Here is a 16,450-nt window from a genome sequence, read left to right on the forward strand (position 1 = left end):
TTTTGCTAATGCCAATATGTAAAATATGTTCAAACTGAATCATGCCAACAGGTGGATAGTTCTGTGTGGCTTAAAACTGCTCAAGCATCAGTTTTGTGTGGAACCAGTGCCACAGTTGTATCATCTTTTGTGATAGTGTTGCCCTCTGGTGGTACACTTGTGTGGTACATGTTGCTGCAAAACACAAGGTCAAAAAACTAATATTACAATTCAGAAAAAAAAATCTTTATATGCAGAAAGTAACTCTATACATATATGACTTTGTAATTAAATGTTTTCTTGGATCAAGTGCGTTTTCTGTGACTTGGCTATGCAATATCAGGCATAGTGTAAGTCATATAATTAAACATTTTCCGAAACTGTTACCCGATCAGATACCGGCAGCCACTGAATCTAGAAGGAAACCAAGCACAGCTTTGTCCCCTGGATATCCCTCGGTATAAAAAGCAGTGGTTAAACTTAGTAACGAGTGTATGCGTATGTGTAGCAGTGGAAAAACGTGACTCACACTGTAAGGATGGTGGGGTTCAGACAGGGGCAGGTCTGGCTGAATGGGGTTCTTCTGAGGGAACTGGGTCAAGTCTCTGGGTCCAGGTTGAGATGAACGGCAGATGAAAGGGATACTGTAAGATATATTAGTTTTGCTTGTATCAGAGCTCAAGACCTACAGATTTAGCTTCTGTCAGATACAGCAATGCCTTTTGAGTCTTGTGACTAATTGGTGACATTGTGGTTTGAGCTCCAATAAGCATAGAAACAGATATGTGGGTTATGACTGCATTATTGTGTGTATGTCATGGAACGGCATTGCAGATATCACACATAGATGCATAGATTTATTCAATATGCAAAGGTATTCCTATCTGATGTGATTGTACTGAATGAACTTTCTTGTAGTAAAAAAAAAAAAAAAAAAGTCACTCTGTTCATTTACCTCTAGAGGGCGATCAGAGGACAGAAAAGAATAAAACGAAATAGAATAGAATAGAATACTTAAAAAAAAAAAAACATTTAATGCTAAATATTGTATATTTATCTTAAAAATAAATGTTCTTTATTAGCATCTGTGATTCCAGGAATAACCTTTAACATCCCTTTCTATCCCACAAAAGGTTCTTTAAATGGAAAAACGTTTCTTTAGATTATTAAAATGTTCTTCACACTAAGAAAAACTTTTCCTTGAAATATTCAAATGGTTCTTCTATGGCATCACTGTGAAACCCCCCTTTTGAAACCTTTATTTTTAAGAGTGTTAAACAATGGATGTTTGACAGTTTAGCATCAAGTTATATATATATTTTTTTTATAATAAATTCAGTATTACAGTAAACACATAAGATCTATAGCACAAAACACTATCGGTGTTACGTATTAACCTTAACGCTAGGTATTTTCCCGGGACTATATCTTCTAATCATTAAAGATCCAATTAATTCATTTATGTAATAACATTATATTTTAATGTTCTTAATATTTTCACTATGTAGTGACCATTGTATTTAAGCAATAATGTGCTCAATTCGGCTGAATTGTGAATGGCAAAAAGGGTTGTAAAGATTCCACTTTAGTACTGATATTCACAATATAGCTCGGCCTTTAGCTTATTTTTTTAAATTATAAACAATTATTCTGGTTTCTTGATGCTGGTTGGCCAGTACTCCAAGCATGCTAAAAACACCCTTAACCCCAAAAGGTAAAGCCTCAACTGCATGTGTTCGGTACACATACAACATCACTATATCCTATAGTTTACATCAGCTAGATATCAGCAGTATTAAATGACATGTGATCTGTTGCAGGAACACGAGAGAGATAATGGGGATGAATTGAGGATTAGTAAAGCAGCAGGCACCGCCATGATAACAAGTTGTCAGATGCAGGTCTGGAATCCACAATAGATAAACGATGTCTGTGAGTGTGAACTCACGAGAGACCAATCTTAAATTGGCGTGATCATAATATAGATACTTTCAGTCAGACTGTCTACGTCTACATCATTTTCTGATGGTTGTTGATTAAACTAATCAGAAGCAGCATTTGATTTGTTAAGTCATTGAGTCATTGAGTTACTGTAAGTGGAGAGCTGGGCTGGCACACCTTTTAACTCTGTTTAATATTTCTCAAGGTAGTGTAGGCTTCTTCTTTTTTTTTTTTTTTTTTTTTAAAAGGTGAATACCATTGAACATTTCAACCTTTATTGCTCAGGAAAAAAAAAAGATGCATTTCATCTAAGACATGTTGACATTTTGTGATAACATGCTCCAGTAGTGGGGTAGCCTATATTATCACACTATATGGGGAAGTTGTCAATGGAGTCAGCCATTAAAGTTAATCACATTTTATTGCCAATGTATGAACAGCTTGTAACAAAACTTTTAAAAAACGACACCTTCCCCAACGTCCTAGGTTCTCTGTGAAAGCCTGCTGTTTTTATGTAAAGGACTCGGACTCAACTATTACAGTGTGGATAATGCCGAAAGAACCTTTCTTTGCTATAATGTCAATGAGTCATGCAAAGAAAAGGGGTTAGTCAAAACTAAAGTGCAAACACTATATCGTCTCAATATTATATAGGCTCATCTGTTGACATGATGCCGGTGATTTGCAGAACTGGTGCAAACATATTCACAGATCGCTAAGATCAGATGCTTTCTTAACTGCTGGCATTTTTGTTGTGTATTTCTTTTGTTATTGAGAGGAAGTGTGCAACACATTTACATATTCATCTAAAAGTCGCTCTCAACAGCACGGACGGCGTCCGGGTGTGCCTTAAAGGGATAGTTCACTCAAAAATGAAAATTCTGTCATCATTTACTCACCCTCAAGTTGTTCCAAACATGTATGAATTTATTTCTTCTGCTGAACACTGCTGAGAATGTTGGTGACCAAACATGGGCCCAGTTATCTTCCATATTATGTTCATGCTATGGAAGTGAATCAGGTCCATCAACTGTTTGGTTACCCATATTCTTCTAAATATCTTATTTTGTTTTTCAGCAGAAGAAATAAATTCATACAGGTTTGGAACAAGTTGTGGGTAAATGATGACAGAATGTTCATTTTTTTCACTGTCCCTTTAACACTATGTCAAAGGTATTTCCAACTTTTTTAAGAGAAGAACTTACCAGTAAATGTATTGGGGCCTTACATCACGTTCAGTCTCTTCTACGTTACATGTGCACGAGTGCGAGCACAAATATTTATATAAATGAAGAATATATATGTTTATTCATATAATCATATATGCATCAAGTGTGGGACTTGATATATAGTTTTAAAATATGTATTTTTTTATTTTATTTTATTAATGTTTTGCAGTGTAGCCCATAAGAAACAAAAAAGTTCTTGATGAATAGTTGAGGATAAGGGGAGGAGGCATGGTGATGATCACACGTTCAATCACAACCACCTCATCTGTAGGCTACCTACGTGAAAACGGATGGAAGATGCTTTTCTTTTCTCGTTGTGTTTGACTTTGAGTAGTCTATTTTATAGGACTTAAAGCGCAAAAATGTCAATGTAATGTTCTTTATGCATGCGTGCCCAAATGGTGCCTATGCAACGTTGAAGCTTTTTAGACGTTTCACTGTATGAAAGATGAACGCATCTCAAGGGATTCACTTCTCCCCCAGCTGGAAAGTTGAGTCGGTAATCATTTCTGTCATTTTCTCTATCATATTTTTGGTTGGTACCGTGGGGAACTGTCTTGTGCTCGCAGTTCTCATCCGCAACGGCCAGATGAACACAAAGAGCACCAACCTGTTCATCCTGAACCTCGGGCTGGCGGACCTCTGCTTCATCGTCTTCTGCGTGCCTTTCCAGGCTACCATCTACACCATGGACGAGTGGGTATTTGGACCCTTCGTGTGCAAAGCTGTGCACTTTATCATCTATCTGACCATGTACGCGAGCATCTTTACTCTGACAGCTGTGTCTCTGGACAGGTTCGTTCTTATCCTGTTGTGCACAAACAGCGCGCGCTTTTCTTTCCAGTTCAGCGAATCGTGAAACGCGTAATTGATTGAGATGTTATATAGCCAGTAATATGCAATAAATAATTGTAAGAGGACGGTGCTATCTTGCACGGCACTTAATAAGAATAGTGCAGAAAGAAACGTTAACTGCTATTTGACGGTCTGTCCCAGATAGCAAAAAATATCGGCACGGCTTCTTTTTGCCGCTGGCCCCAAGCTGTCGGCTATAGGTGCGCCCCGCTGGCGGCGATGAAGCGTTTGCCGCCGAATACGTCACTCCCATTTCTTGCGAGATGCCGCCGGCGAACAGCCGCCGGGCCGCCGACTTCATTCTCTCTGGCGGTTGCCGCCGTCTAAATGAACCGCGGCCGGCTGGCGGCAAGCCGCTTTGAAATCGACCAGCCATGAGTGAAACTGACAGCATCTTAACTACTTTTCACATTTAAAGCGATTATAATTATTATGTGAATTATATCAATTTTTGTTGTTGCTCCAAAGCCATTAGGGGTTATAACAGATTTGACTCTGATTCCATGATAAGGTTTAGGAAATTACATTTAAATTACTTTGAAACTCTGAAGCGATAATATGTAAAATATATAGAATTATTTTATTCACTTAAGGTGACAATTCTTTACATTTCTTTGATTTATGCACAATTTGAGATGCACCAATAGACCAAACAGAATTCCTTTTGTAAAACTTACTTGGCAATAAATATCTTTCTGATTCTGATTCGTTTTTAAAATAAATATTTCATTCATGGTATGAACAATTTAGCAGAATACATGGATGAAGTTAGATTTTTCACCAATGCTTGAAATCAGTGAACAGTGAAAGACATCTGCAACTTGGCCAAAATCTTGGGTTTGCTTTATATATTTTTTATTAATTTGCAACCATGGTAATGTCTATGAGAAACATGAAAATCCCTGTTTTGACCTGAAGGATAAAGTGAAATATTTATAAATATTTTGTCTCTGTGTCACTCCAGGAAATTGTGGTTATGTCTTTCATTGTTTTACAAGCTCAATTTTTAATTTATTTTACCTTTTACATGTATAAGGGATTACTTTGCAGTTTGCAATTGCGAGTTTTGCGACCTGTACAAATGTTTAAGAAAGTGTTAAAGCACAAACAGAGAAGTACCTCCACCGGTCGAGAGGGGCAGCACCTAAAAAACTGAAGCAGATTTACTCGTCTCGTCACACGGTTTCAGTATTTGGAGAGAGGAAATATACGATCTTTTAAGTAAGTACATTTTTCCTTTTTGTGTAACGCAATATTACTATGTTCATTTTTGACATTGTTTTTAGTTCTTCTTCTTAAGATCTGTTCTTGCCTAACTAGTCAAGCTAAAGTAAGTTAGCCTTGTTTGCAAAGTTTCCGCCATGTTTCCGCCATAGCTAGGCTAACGTTACTTCGTTTCTTCCTGGCGTTGAGTTTTTTTTCTTCTTCTAAGTATGTTTAACTGTTATGTATGTTTATACAAGTGTGAGTACATGTGGTTTAAGATAGTATTGGTCAGTCGAATTAACTAACGTTACAGTTCCTGAACTACGGACAATTATTCTGCCGCCTACGTGGGAATGGTAACGTTAGCAAAATCTTCACGACAAGAAAGACTGATCAGTATAACTTGTGTTGTTTTCTAACTAAACATAATTATGCTGCTAGTCTAGATTAGTGTTCGCTACCACATGCTGTTTCACCTTTTTTACACTGAGTTCAAGCATGTTCAAACGTTACATGTTAAATGTATCTAGCCACAGTAGGTAGCCAAACTTTACATCTAGAAAGACTAGTTTAACTTTTGGTGTTTTCTTACAAAAATAACGATGTAGGTTGTTTATATGATTTTGTTTGTCTGAACATGGTTTTCTGTTGATCCACTTGTGAAAATTACTGCTTTTTCGAAGGGGTGAGCATTTTAATGTTGTTGATTTTGCCTGAAAAAAAATAATCAAAAAGTATACTTTATGCTAATGTGTCTTCTATTTTAGATGCTTCACATTGTTCAGTTTATCAACAAGGAGGATCTGCCATTTGCAGTGGTTCAGCAAGAGTGGCTCAGCGAAGGGCATGTGCCATTGGCAAAAAAGACAAAGGAACAATTTAGCCATCCGCTGCACACCTCCACACAGCACCTGGGAGAAACATCATTTTAAGTTCATGAAGGGAGCAGGTAAATGGGTCTGACTTGTACATTTGATTTTCCTTTATTTCATCTGTGTAATTTATTTGTCTGTTTATTGTGGATAACGGAATCTTTCATTCATTATTATTATTATCATCATCAAATTTCTGTTTCCCCTTTCTTAGAACCAGGTTTCTCCCCAGTAATCCAGAATCCGCCAAGAGTTTGAGTACAAGTAAGTGATGTTATTTGTGAAGTTTTTTTGTCTTGGAAACTATTGCTTCTATTTAAAGTTGGCATGAACTGGAAGTTACAAACGACTTTTCTCCAATGTTGTGACGTATTTCCAAGTGAAAGGGAATATTGAATAGAGGAGCAGGGTTTTACTCTAGCGCTCCTCCTCTCCATCTCTGCTTATAGCAGACTAATGGTTTGAGGGGAGTTGCCACGCCATTGCACATGACCGGAAGATAAGTCGTTTCGAGGGGGGAGGGAAGGGTAATGTATTTGATTAAATATTATAAGGGTACATGAATAAAAAAATAAAAAAAGAAGTGCACAGATGAATCATTTACATAAACACTACAATATTACATATAAAAATACAAATTGTAACATTTGATTTCATGCTGACTTTAAGATGATGAATCCTTTAATCATAATCTGTTTTTCACTAGGACACTTGATGGGATTCGCTGCAGCAGTTTCTGGATGAAAGGTGTTGAGGTGTGTTGTACATTCCATTAGCTTTGCACAGTTCAATTATTGTTTCATTACTGAATATGCAATACTCTGCATTGAAATGAAAGCTGTTATGTTTGCTCCCCCAGCTCATCAAGTACTAAGCTTTACTCCCCCGGCAGCAAATTTACCCTGGCAGCATATGGGTGAAAACTCTGGAGGTATGTAATACGTTGCGCTTAACTAAGTGTTACATTTAAGTCCAATTAATGAAATGTATGCAATAACTTCAAACATATTTTTACATGTCAATGATTATCAATAGGAGGGAGAAAGTCATTGCTCTATTGTTGGCCCTTGTACTCCAATGGCATCTCGTGTCAAGCATGAAGTTTTCAGCTGTGAAGGTATATTCTAGCCCTATGTCTTAATGTCCAGTGTTTTAACAGTATTGCAAATAGTGCCTTTAGTTGTTTGTTTTATTTTATTTTTTAAATGTAGAACCAAGCCCTGAGGGAAAGCAATGCACGAGCAGGTGAGAACTTGCACTGTTTCTTAAATTGTACTTCTTTGTGTGTGATGTAAGTCCAAAATTACCATATGCCTTTCATTTTGTAGCTTCGGATGACAGCGGCTTACTTCAAGAGCAGGTGAAGCAAGTTCAACAAACAATGTTGAAGACGTTTGCTTGCACTGGGCAATCAGGTACAACTTGCAAACAGCACCTGTGGTTGTTGGTTTAATTCCCACTGGGGCTACCTGTACATGTAGTAGACCTAGATATAAATGTCATAGTTTAGTAGTTGAGGGACCAGGACTGACTATTTTATTCTGGGAAACCCTGTAGGTGCAGATCAGACCCTTATGCTGTGACGTCTTGCAGAGTTTGGCGATGTTGTGTCTGTTGGAGTTATCCCTGTCAGGGGATCTGTTACTCCCCTACACACCCAGGAAGATTTGCCGTGTCTTGACAACAGTTTGAAGCAGGATAAAAAGCTCCAGGAACAATTTGTAAGTTTGCTGATTATAACGCCATATCTAAAAAGTAAAATTTAAGATTGTATACTGCATATATTACAGTCTGAATCCTTAGCCTTTCACAAGCTTCAGAGAAATGTAATTTGTAACACTTTTTTGGATTTTCAGCTTGGTGTAGGGGATAAAGCAAGTTTTAGAGACATGTTCCTTTAGACCATTGTTCAAAGTAAGTTGGATATTTTTTTAATTATATTTAAGTAGATGTGTATGGCGTCATGCAATTCAAATGAAATGACAGATCTGTATTTTCTAAATTAGCCATCCGGAAGAACCTGGCAACCCAGGATGCCACTGATGAAGCGGTCTAGGTTAATGTTTCGCGTTACCTGAAAGGAGCATCTGACCGTAAAGGCAGAAAAAGGCACCGCACAGCTGAGAGGGACCCACAGCCGACCACTTAGGCTGACTACTGACACCCCAGAATCACTGACAACTGGAATCCTTTCTTTATCTTGCAGTCAGTAACATCAAGACCCCTAAAGAAGTCAGAAGTGTCACACTATACTCACTAACTGTGGAAATTACTTTCTTTTTTTTCTTTTTTCAAATAATGCTTGTAAGTCCTTGTGCCACAGGTCAGCATTGCAGCTATAATGGTCTATTCTACTCCAGAGCTTTACTATAAATTACTACCACTTAACCTATTGTTAGAAATGGCTTGTAAATGTGATGTCATACTTTGATTTATTTGGTATCCTGCACATTATTTCGTATCAAGTATTCTCTTTACTTACAGGTAATTTTTTTCACCCTAGAGCTGTCCTCTTTATATGAACAATTATTGTAAGAGTTGTAATTTGCTTGTAAGGCTGTTTTTCGTTTGTTTGTTTTTTTACCAAAATTTAATAAGAAACCTGCATGTTAGTATATTGATTTATTTATTTTTCTGTTATGTTTCAGTGATCTGACACATCTTGTTTAAATGACAGTTAATGTACTTTGAAATGTGGAATAAAAATGCCAAATGGATATTTGTCTGGTTTGAGCAATCATTATTCTTGATAAACTGCATGCTATAAATATTAAATATTATATATAAATATATAGCCAGAATAAGCGGCGGCAGGTCGCTCGAAAATAGCACTTGCCTCCAGCGGGCCGCGGAAGGGCCGCCTTAAATATAACGGCGGCGGGACGGCGGTTGGCCGGCGGGCCGGCCGCGGAACGAAGGCGGTAGGAAGGCGGCTGCCGCTTTTAAAAAGCGGCTGCCGCCGGCGGTGCGCCGTCCAACGTGTTTGCGATGTCGCCATTCTGCCGCTTCTACTGCCGCCGGAGCGCCGACGGTGGTCCGCCGACTCATTGCTATCTGGGGTGATGCAAATATAGGCTAATTATCATTTTTAATTCTCTTGTTTTGGTTTTGAAAACAATGCAATTAATAATGCATTTTAGTGATTGACATATGTTAAGCACTTTTAAAATGAAATTATTAATATAATCATAACATTCTACTGAAAAGGATAGCCTATTCGTACAAAATAATGGCTGAATTGCAATGTTTTTTTTTTTGTTTATTGCTTGTTTATACATTTTTTTAGTATTCTTTCCTATTGTGACATAGCCTATATCCGAGTCAAACAGCTCAAATCAGAATAAAATGTGGTGTGGGACTTGATTTTGTCCATCAAGAATTGATTGGATCATTGTGGTTTGCTATTGCTGTGATCTCATGGGAGTGACGCAGGTTGTCCCGCCCTCGTGCCAGTAAACACGTCATCAGAGAAAAGAAGAGACCTTAAAGGGATAGTTCACCCAAAAATGAAAATTAGTCCATGATTTACTCACCCTCAAGTCAGCCTAGGTGTATATGACGTTCTTTTTTCAGACGAATACAATTGGAGTTATATTAAAAAATGTCCTGGCTCTTCCAAGGGAGTAAATGGGCACCATTTTTTTGAAGTCCATACAAGTGCATCATATCCATCATACAAGTGCTCCGCACGGCTCCGGGGGGTTAACAAAGGCCTTCTGAAGTGAAGCCATGCGTTTGTGTAAGAAAAATATCCATATTTAAAACTTTAAAAATAAAATAACTAGCTTATTAATAACAGCAATTTACTGCCATTGTAAAGTATGGAAGAGCCAGGACATTTTTTAACGTAACTCCGATTGTATTCGTCTGAAAGAAGAATGTCATATAGACCTAGGATGACTTGAGGGTGAGTAAATCATGGGCTAATTTTCATTTTTGGGTGAACTATTCCTTTAATGCAAGAGGGAAGGGCAGTTATTTTGATTACGAGGGAACATGAAAAAATTAACCCTGCAATATAAAAAAGATTTGTCCATTATGATTTCATGGTAACTTACAATTTAGCAATAATTTTAAATTATAATTGATGTATTGCGATTGCATTTTCTCAACAGATACCTCGCCATTCGGTACCCCTTACGCTCAAGAGAGACGAGAACACCCCGTAATGCTCTGACCTCCATTGGCCTGGTGTGGGCGCTATCGCTGTTCTTCTCCAGTCCTTATCTCAGCTACTACCAGCAGATGGATCTAGACGGGACCACCGTTTGCATCCCGGCGTGGAACATCCATCATCGTCGAGCCATGGACGTCTGCACCTTCATATTCGGCTACCTCATCCCAGTCCTCATTCTCGGCATCACGTACGCCCGCACCATTCGCTACCTGTGGACCTCCGTGGACCCCATGCAGGACATGTCGGAATCCCGCAAGGCCAAGCGCAAGGTGACCAAGATGATAATCATTGTGGCTGTGCTCTTCTGTTTATGTTGGTTGCCGCATCACCTGGTTATCTTGTGCATGTTGTTCGGCCACTTCCCGCTCAACCACACAACCTACGTCATCCGCATTCTCTCTCACCTGGTGGCGTACGCCAACTCCTGCCTGAACCCCATCGTGTACGCCCTGGTGTCTAAGCACTTCCGCAAGGGCTTCAAGAAGGTGTTTGGCTGTGCGTTCCCTAACCGGGTCGTAAACCGGATCCACAACGTGCAGCCGGCACAGACGGTAAGCCTGATGGAAGCTGCCACGTGTGAAGGATCCAATCATAGTGACGGGTCAACCCGGGGTCGTCTCTGGAGCAAAAGTAGCAAGAAGATGATGACAAGTGCCTTCATGACATTTAATGTAACATAATCCACTTACACTCTCACCCGCTGTCAAATCAGTGCTCACCAAAGTATAAAACTCTTCTTTTCCGGTGGCCTTTAACAGCATTTGCGCTGTGATTACATAGCAAAAGTTGTCATATAGGCTCAGGTTGTCAGGTAGAGAGGAAGCAGTGCTTTTTGTGTTCTCGATGAGGACAGTGACTGATGTTTAAAATATAAAATCTCTCGTGTCTGTGTTTTGTCAATGTTGGCAGCTTTCGTCACTGCGCTATGTGTTTTGTGACTGTGACTCATAGTAAGGTTTTCCAGAGGTACGAATAGATTCAATTATCAGAGAAAAGTGCCGGCATCAATTTGTTTGGTTCAAACGTTCACATGGCGAACTTTCATAACAATTTGATCATATTGGAACATATTTTTAGAATTTATGTCACATTAATACAGTATTCCTCTGCCATTCTCATCTTCTTTTGGGTTATTGCTACACAGGATCTGTTGTATGGGTCAATGATATATAAGAGTGTCTATGGTAAATAAATCAAATGTCTTTGAAAACCTAGTTTAAAGCACATGTGGTCATATGGTTTTGTAAAATATTTGTATTGTTTATCATATATATATATATATATATGTGTGTGTGGTTGCACCACATGGTTTTGTTGGTATTTAAAATATTTTAATATGAAATATTTCCAAATAAGCAGTTTTGTTAATTTTTAGAACAGAAATAAAGTAGGCTAATAGAAATAAAAGATTATGCCAAACTGATAAGATTTTATTTTTTTTAAATTATTATAATATATATAATATATAATATTATCTGAATATCCCAAAAATATAAAAAATATTTTTTATTCATAAATTAAAAACATTCTCTTTATTGGAAAGATACACTACAAGGGTCAGTAAGATTTAGTAATTTTGAAAGAAGTCTAAATTTCTTTAAAAAAAAAAAATTCTTGCTGACCCCAAACATTTGAACGGTGGTTTTCAAGTAATTCTATGCATGAATTGCATTTTTTGTGTATTTTAAATAAATGAATATATTTACTGTAGTTGAAAACATGAGTCATTGACCCCTATAGCAAATTTCCTGAAACTGTTTACATTTACAGCCTTTCATGGACAACAGCTGAAAGAAAAAAGGTTGACTTTGTTTGCAATATTATATGAAATGTCTCACATACAGTATATCTGTACCACTACCTCTTTTGTGTCTCATGGGTCAAGCATGTTATGAATTTGAAAGATAATGCTTTGAATGTGTAGGCTCAACCATAAATGCTGGAAAGAATTAACAAGCCGATTAATGAATAAATAAACGATTCGTAACTGAAAATAAGTCTTGGTCTTTGTGATGATTTCTAAGCAACAGTGTATATAGAATGATCATTCAAGCTGTTATCAAACAGATCTGCACTAGAATATCCACTTATCTTGGTTCTCCCTGGATCTGGCTTTACTGGGAATGTGCCAGTTGGCTGGTTCTAGTGTATATCTGCTCCAGGCTCAGCTGTTGCTTAGTGAGTTTGTGGGCAATATGTGCTCTCTGATTTGCTCCATCAGTGGAAAAAGCCCAGCATTGCAGCCTCATTTAACGACTTTATTTAACCAGATTTGTGGTTATATTATACTTCCCATGACGCTGCTTATATGCTAAAAAAGGACTGAGGGCAAATCTTTCGTTTTTGTTTAGTAATACTACAAGAAACAGGTCACTGAGTGTGAATATGTTCATTTTATTGACCTTCATGTGTATTAAAAATCTCTTCATGCACTGCGTAATTTTGCAGGAGACTTTGGTGCCAGTGTCTCTCATACTTAAGGTTCTTCTTGAAGAGCCTCTCTGCAGTCAAACAGATTGGCATGTGCAGAGGACAGCTGTGAGGTGGCAAAAACAATTCTGGCTCTCTACTGATGATGATGATGATGATGATGATACTCCTCTGCTCTCCATGAGTCCTATTGCAGCCAGTCACCAATTTAGCTCTTCACTATAGGGGTCATACATTGATCTGGCCTTTTGACACAAAACAGACTTGATAGTCATGAAAAATTAAGGCAGTCATGAAAAGAAATGTGTCCCAAAAGAAATCTTGTTTGTTAGATAATTAATATTTTGTTCCCATTTACTCACCTTCAAGCTTCTGTTAGCAAAATAATGCAGTGGGTGGTGATTTATAGAGCCAAGCTACAAGAAAAGCACAATAAATCTGTATGATCCATGCAGGATAGCTTTCTCTGAGGAACAGACCAAACTCTTCCCATCTGCCAGAGCTCTTAGATCTCATTTGCATCTATGTTCAACATTAGTGCAACAGGTTTGTCGATAAAAAACAAAACACACAGTATTAATATATATTTTTTAGTAATTTAATTTAAAAAATATATATAAAATTCATACCAGTTTTGTAAGTTTTTCATCTAATATTTTTATTTTATTGATTTATTCCAGTTAATAAAAAATATTTTAATAGTTTCAGTTAAAAATAACAACACTGCATCACTGGACATACAATGATTTAAAGGCGCAATAGCTGATTCTCTACAGATTTTTTGTTGTTGTTGTTGTTATGCTGGTCTCGTCATATCCTGATAGCAATCACTATGTTAAGCTGTCTAAAAGTATTTTTATAAAAATATAATCTGTGGAAGGTGTAGGACCATAAAATGTTCCCTATCAGTCAACGTGTGTTTGCATACCACTGCGCAGCCTGTTCACGCAAACATCATATGTCATACTGTAGTGTACAGACAGCGCGAGAATGGCAGACAAACAGTTGTTTACGTTCGTTGTTGTGGTAGCGTTACTCGCTGTACTGTAAAGTTTTCTCACCGATGATATTGTAATCCAATAAAGTTGTCTCTGGTCGTCTCGCTTCTGGTCTGTGCGCGTTCGGAGGAAGTGTGGCTTTGGACAGCGATTTGCAGGGAGGATGGGTTTGTATGCTTTCAATGCTAGCAGGCTAAAGTTAGCATTTCCCAGATCACCTATTGCACCTTTAAGTCATACACTGAAAAAATTGGCGTATAAACAATTTTCACTTAAAAAAAAATGCTCGATTGAACAAATAATTACAAAGAGGTGGCAAGTAACACATTGAATTGAATAAAAAAATGTAAAGACTGAAATAGTATATTTTCTTGTAAAACATACTCCAATAATCTTTCTATTATTTATTAAATCAGCTTTTGCTTAACAGAATTATGCATTAAAAAACATTCCTAAAATAAAACCAGCATGTGAAGTGTTCAGGTTGAATCTCTTGACTATAGTTCTGATGCTCAATGGTACTTTCTTACAGTTAGTTGGCCTCTTCTAGTTTGTTCTTGTGTGTCATTTTCACAGTAGGCCTACCAACCCCAACACATTTTTAATGGCTTTCTCCTGAAAATACAGTGTAGTCACACGTCAAAATTCACCAATTAAGCACCACTCTTCTGCCTCTCCTCTCAGGGGCATGAGATAACTTAACTGATGTTAATATATAGGAGGTACTGGGTGTCTCTCTAACGATGACACATCTAAGTGTGTACAGATTGTTCAGTCCGAGGCTGTGTCTGAAATCGCATACTCTCTTGTCTTGAGTACGTACTTATTTTGAACAATTGGTTATATCATGACCGCTAAAAAAGTACGTTCTATGTTTGTGTTGTATAAACGTAATCTGGACGTACTACATTCGCCATGTGACCTTGCAGAATCAGTTGCGTCGCTTCACAACCATTCACAAATCCCCTCTGTGGCCTCATGGGATAGTAAAGTGCCCATTGTATGCACACTTCAGAATCTTGCTGGAACTAGTGTGTATTGTGAGTACTGTGAATTCTGACGTACTTGTTTTGTCACATACAATTTTTCGCCTACTATACGGGGCTATTTACACGACACTGTTTTCACCTAAAAATGTAAAACTTTTTATGCGTTTTGGTCGTTCATTTACACAACAACAGCGTTTTGGGTGCCCGAAAATGAACTTTAGAAAACGGGTTTCAAAGTGCAAGGAAACCGGTCTCCTTGTAGACAACAAAAAACGTGAATCTCTGAAGACGATGATGTCATGCACATGCGTATTATGCGTTCAGTCTACTGTTTTATCGCCATCTAATGGCCTGGCAGCAGAATACAGCGTTTTTAGTAGTTTTCGCGGATCGTTTTGACAATGTACGTGGAAAACTCAAGGGAAAACATGTAAACGTATCCCAAGTATGTGATTTCGGTTACCAGTTACCATGGCTTTTCATTATATGACTAATTCAATCCCACCTGTTTGCATTTGAGTTTATTATCTTGTGTTTATGAGCCCTTCAGTTCATTTAGTTCTTTGTCTGGTGTTGGTTGTGTTTTAGTACACACTCACTGTTCCATTGAATACTCTCATTGAAATACTGCTTTCGTTTTATTAAAGAAAATAAAACAAGCTGTACATTTGCCTCCTTCATCTTGTTGTCTCTCTGGGGGCAAAAGGGGAAAGAGAAGATCCAGCTTAAATGAAAGCTGTTGAGGTTGTCTCAATGGAAGTTGTCAGCAGTAAACAGTGTTCACATTAGCTATATTTCCATCTAAAGTTTGTTCCATTCATGAACAAAGCACTGTTTGCATCCCATGTGTTCGAGAACAAAATCATCACTTTCTGGGAAATTGGTGCAAAATATCTGTAATAAAATGGAAGCCAATGTGGTTCTTTTATCCTATATCATAAAAGACGCAATAAACGCTGTCTACCTTGTGTCTGGATGCTGGTGTTTGTGAACACAATCGTGTGAGACAGTTCTGGGAGGTCATCAAATCATTCTGATTTTCAGAATGATCAAACCAACATTTAAGATGCTGTGCAATGAAATTGGTCAAATGGTTAGTCCAGTTATCCAATCAAATCCACTATTGAGGCAATGTGTTTCCATCTTAGTTTATACTATAGCTTGTGCAATTTTTATTGCAGTGTTTAAAATGCAGTGCTTTATTGATCTACATTCTGAGTTTGTTTTTAAACCACTAACCCTGTAATTATTAAAGTTGGCATGAAACACAAGTTGCAGATTTTTCATTTTTGGGTGAACTATCTCTTTAAGCACTGCTTAAAGATCCTGCAACAGCTTTCATAAGCTCCATCATTTTAGTCACCACACTGGGACGTAACAGGTAGTTGTCGTCCTTTACCGAATGTTTCCAATCAGTCCTAATGGAAGAACTTCTAAGTTAAAGCATGCTCAGTGAATTGGACAGAGATGTTGCCTCGCAGCAGACTTGTGCCTGCAGTGAAGTAGGTCCAATTAGGATCCAAGACTTTCTCAATAACAAGAAAACTAAATGTTAACTGTTGTTAAACAAAGGCCCAACATCACACTAAAGAAACTCTCAATGCATATTTTACTGATTTAAAATGAAAGAAAGAAAGAAAAATAACATTAATTAGAGTTATTTACACCACTAAATAAATAAATTCCAACCAAGCGGCTTTTTTATTATTATGCAGAAATGAAGAAAATAATATTTCATTTAGTGTATTTAGCCAAGACAGGAGCTGTATATTTT

The 16,450-nt window shown here is 37.6% G+C and overlaps 2 protein-coding genes across 7 annotated transcripts; both read left to right on the forward strand.

The window, feature by feature from the left end:
* Window positions 1-3,568: 3,568 nt before the first annotated feature.
* On the forward strand, window positions 3,569-10,939 carry LOC311306281 (galanin receptor 2a; the record flags this gene model as incomplete). The annotated part of the gene is made up of 2 exons (XM_084434603.1): window positions 3,569-3,944; window positions 10,198-10,939. The coding sequence occupies exons 1-2, from the start codon at window positions 3,598-3,600 to the stop codon at window positions 10,937-10,939; spliced, it is 1,089 nt and encodes a 362-aa protein (XP_084290729.1). The 5' UTR covers window positions 3,569-3,597.
* On the forward strand, window positions 4,965-8,799 carry LOC311305910 (uncharacterized protein). Of its 6 annotated transcripts, none has more exons than XM_084433920.1 (11): window positions 4,965-5,225; window positions 5,978-6,159; window positions 6,297-6,346; window positions 6,789-6,837; window positions 6,942-7,013; window positions 7,118-7,199; window positions 7,294-7,327; window positions 7,411-7,497; window positions 7,676-7,803; window positions 7,939-7,996; window positions 8,089-8,799. In XM_084433920.1, exons 6-10 carry the CDS (start codon window positions 7,179-7,181, stop codon window positions 7,981-7,983), a joined length of 315 nt encoding a protein of 104 aa, XP_084290046.1. In that variant the 5' UTR covers window positions 4,965-5,225; window positions 5,978-6,159; window positions 6,297-6,346; window positions 6,789-6,837; window positions 6,942-7,013; window positions 7,118-7,178; the 3' UTR covers window positions 7,984-7,996; window positions 8,089-8,799. The 6 variants fall into 6 exon arrangements, 4 of the variants coding, with proteins under 4 accessions (XP_084290046.1, XP_084290048.1, XP_084290049.1 ...); XR_014630089.1 differs by having other exon boundaries at window positions 4,976-5,225; window positions 7,640-7,803; XM_084433922.1 differs by lacking the exon at window positions 4,965-5,225 and adding an exon at window positions 5,234-5,435.
* Window positions 10,940-16,450: the final 5,511 nt, after the last annotated feature.

Source organism: Rutilus rutilus, assembly GCF_951802725.1.
Source record: "Rutilus rutilus genome assembly, chromosome: 16".
NCBI classification, from domain to species: Eukaryota; Metazoa; Chordata; class Actinopteri; order Cypriniformes; family Leuciscidae; genus Rutilus; species Rutilus rutilus.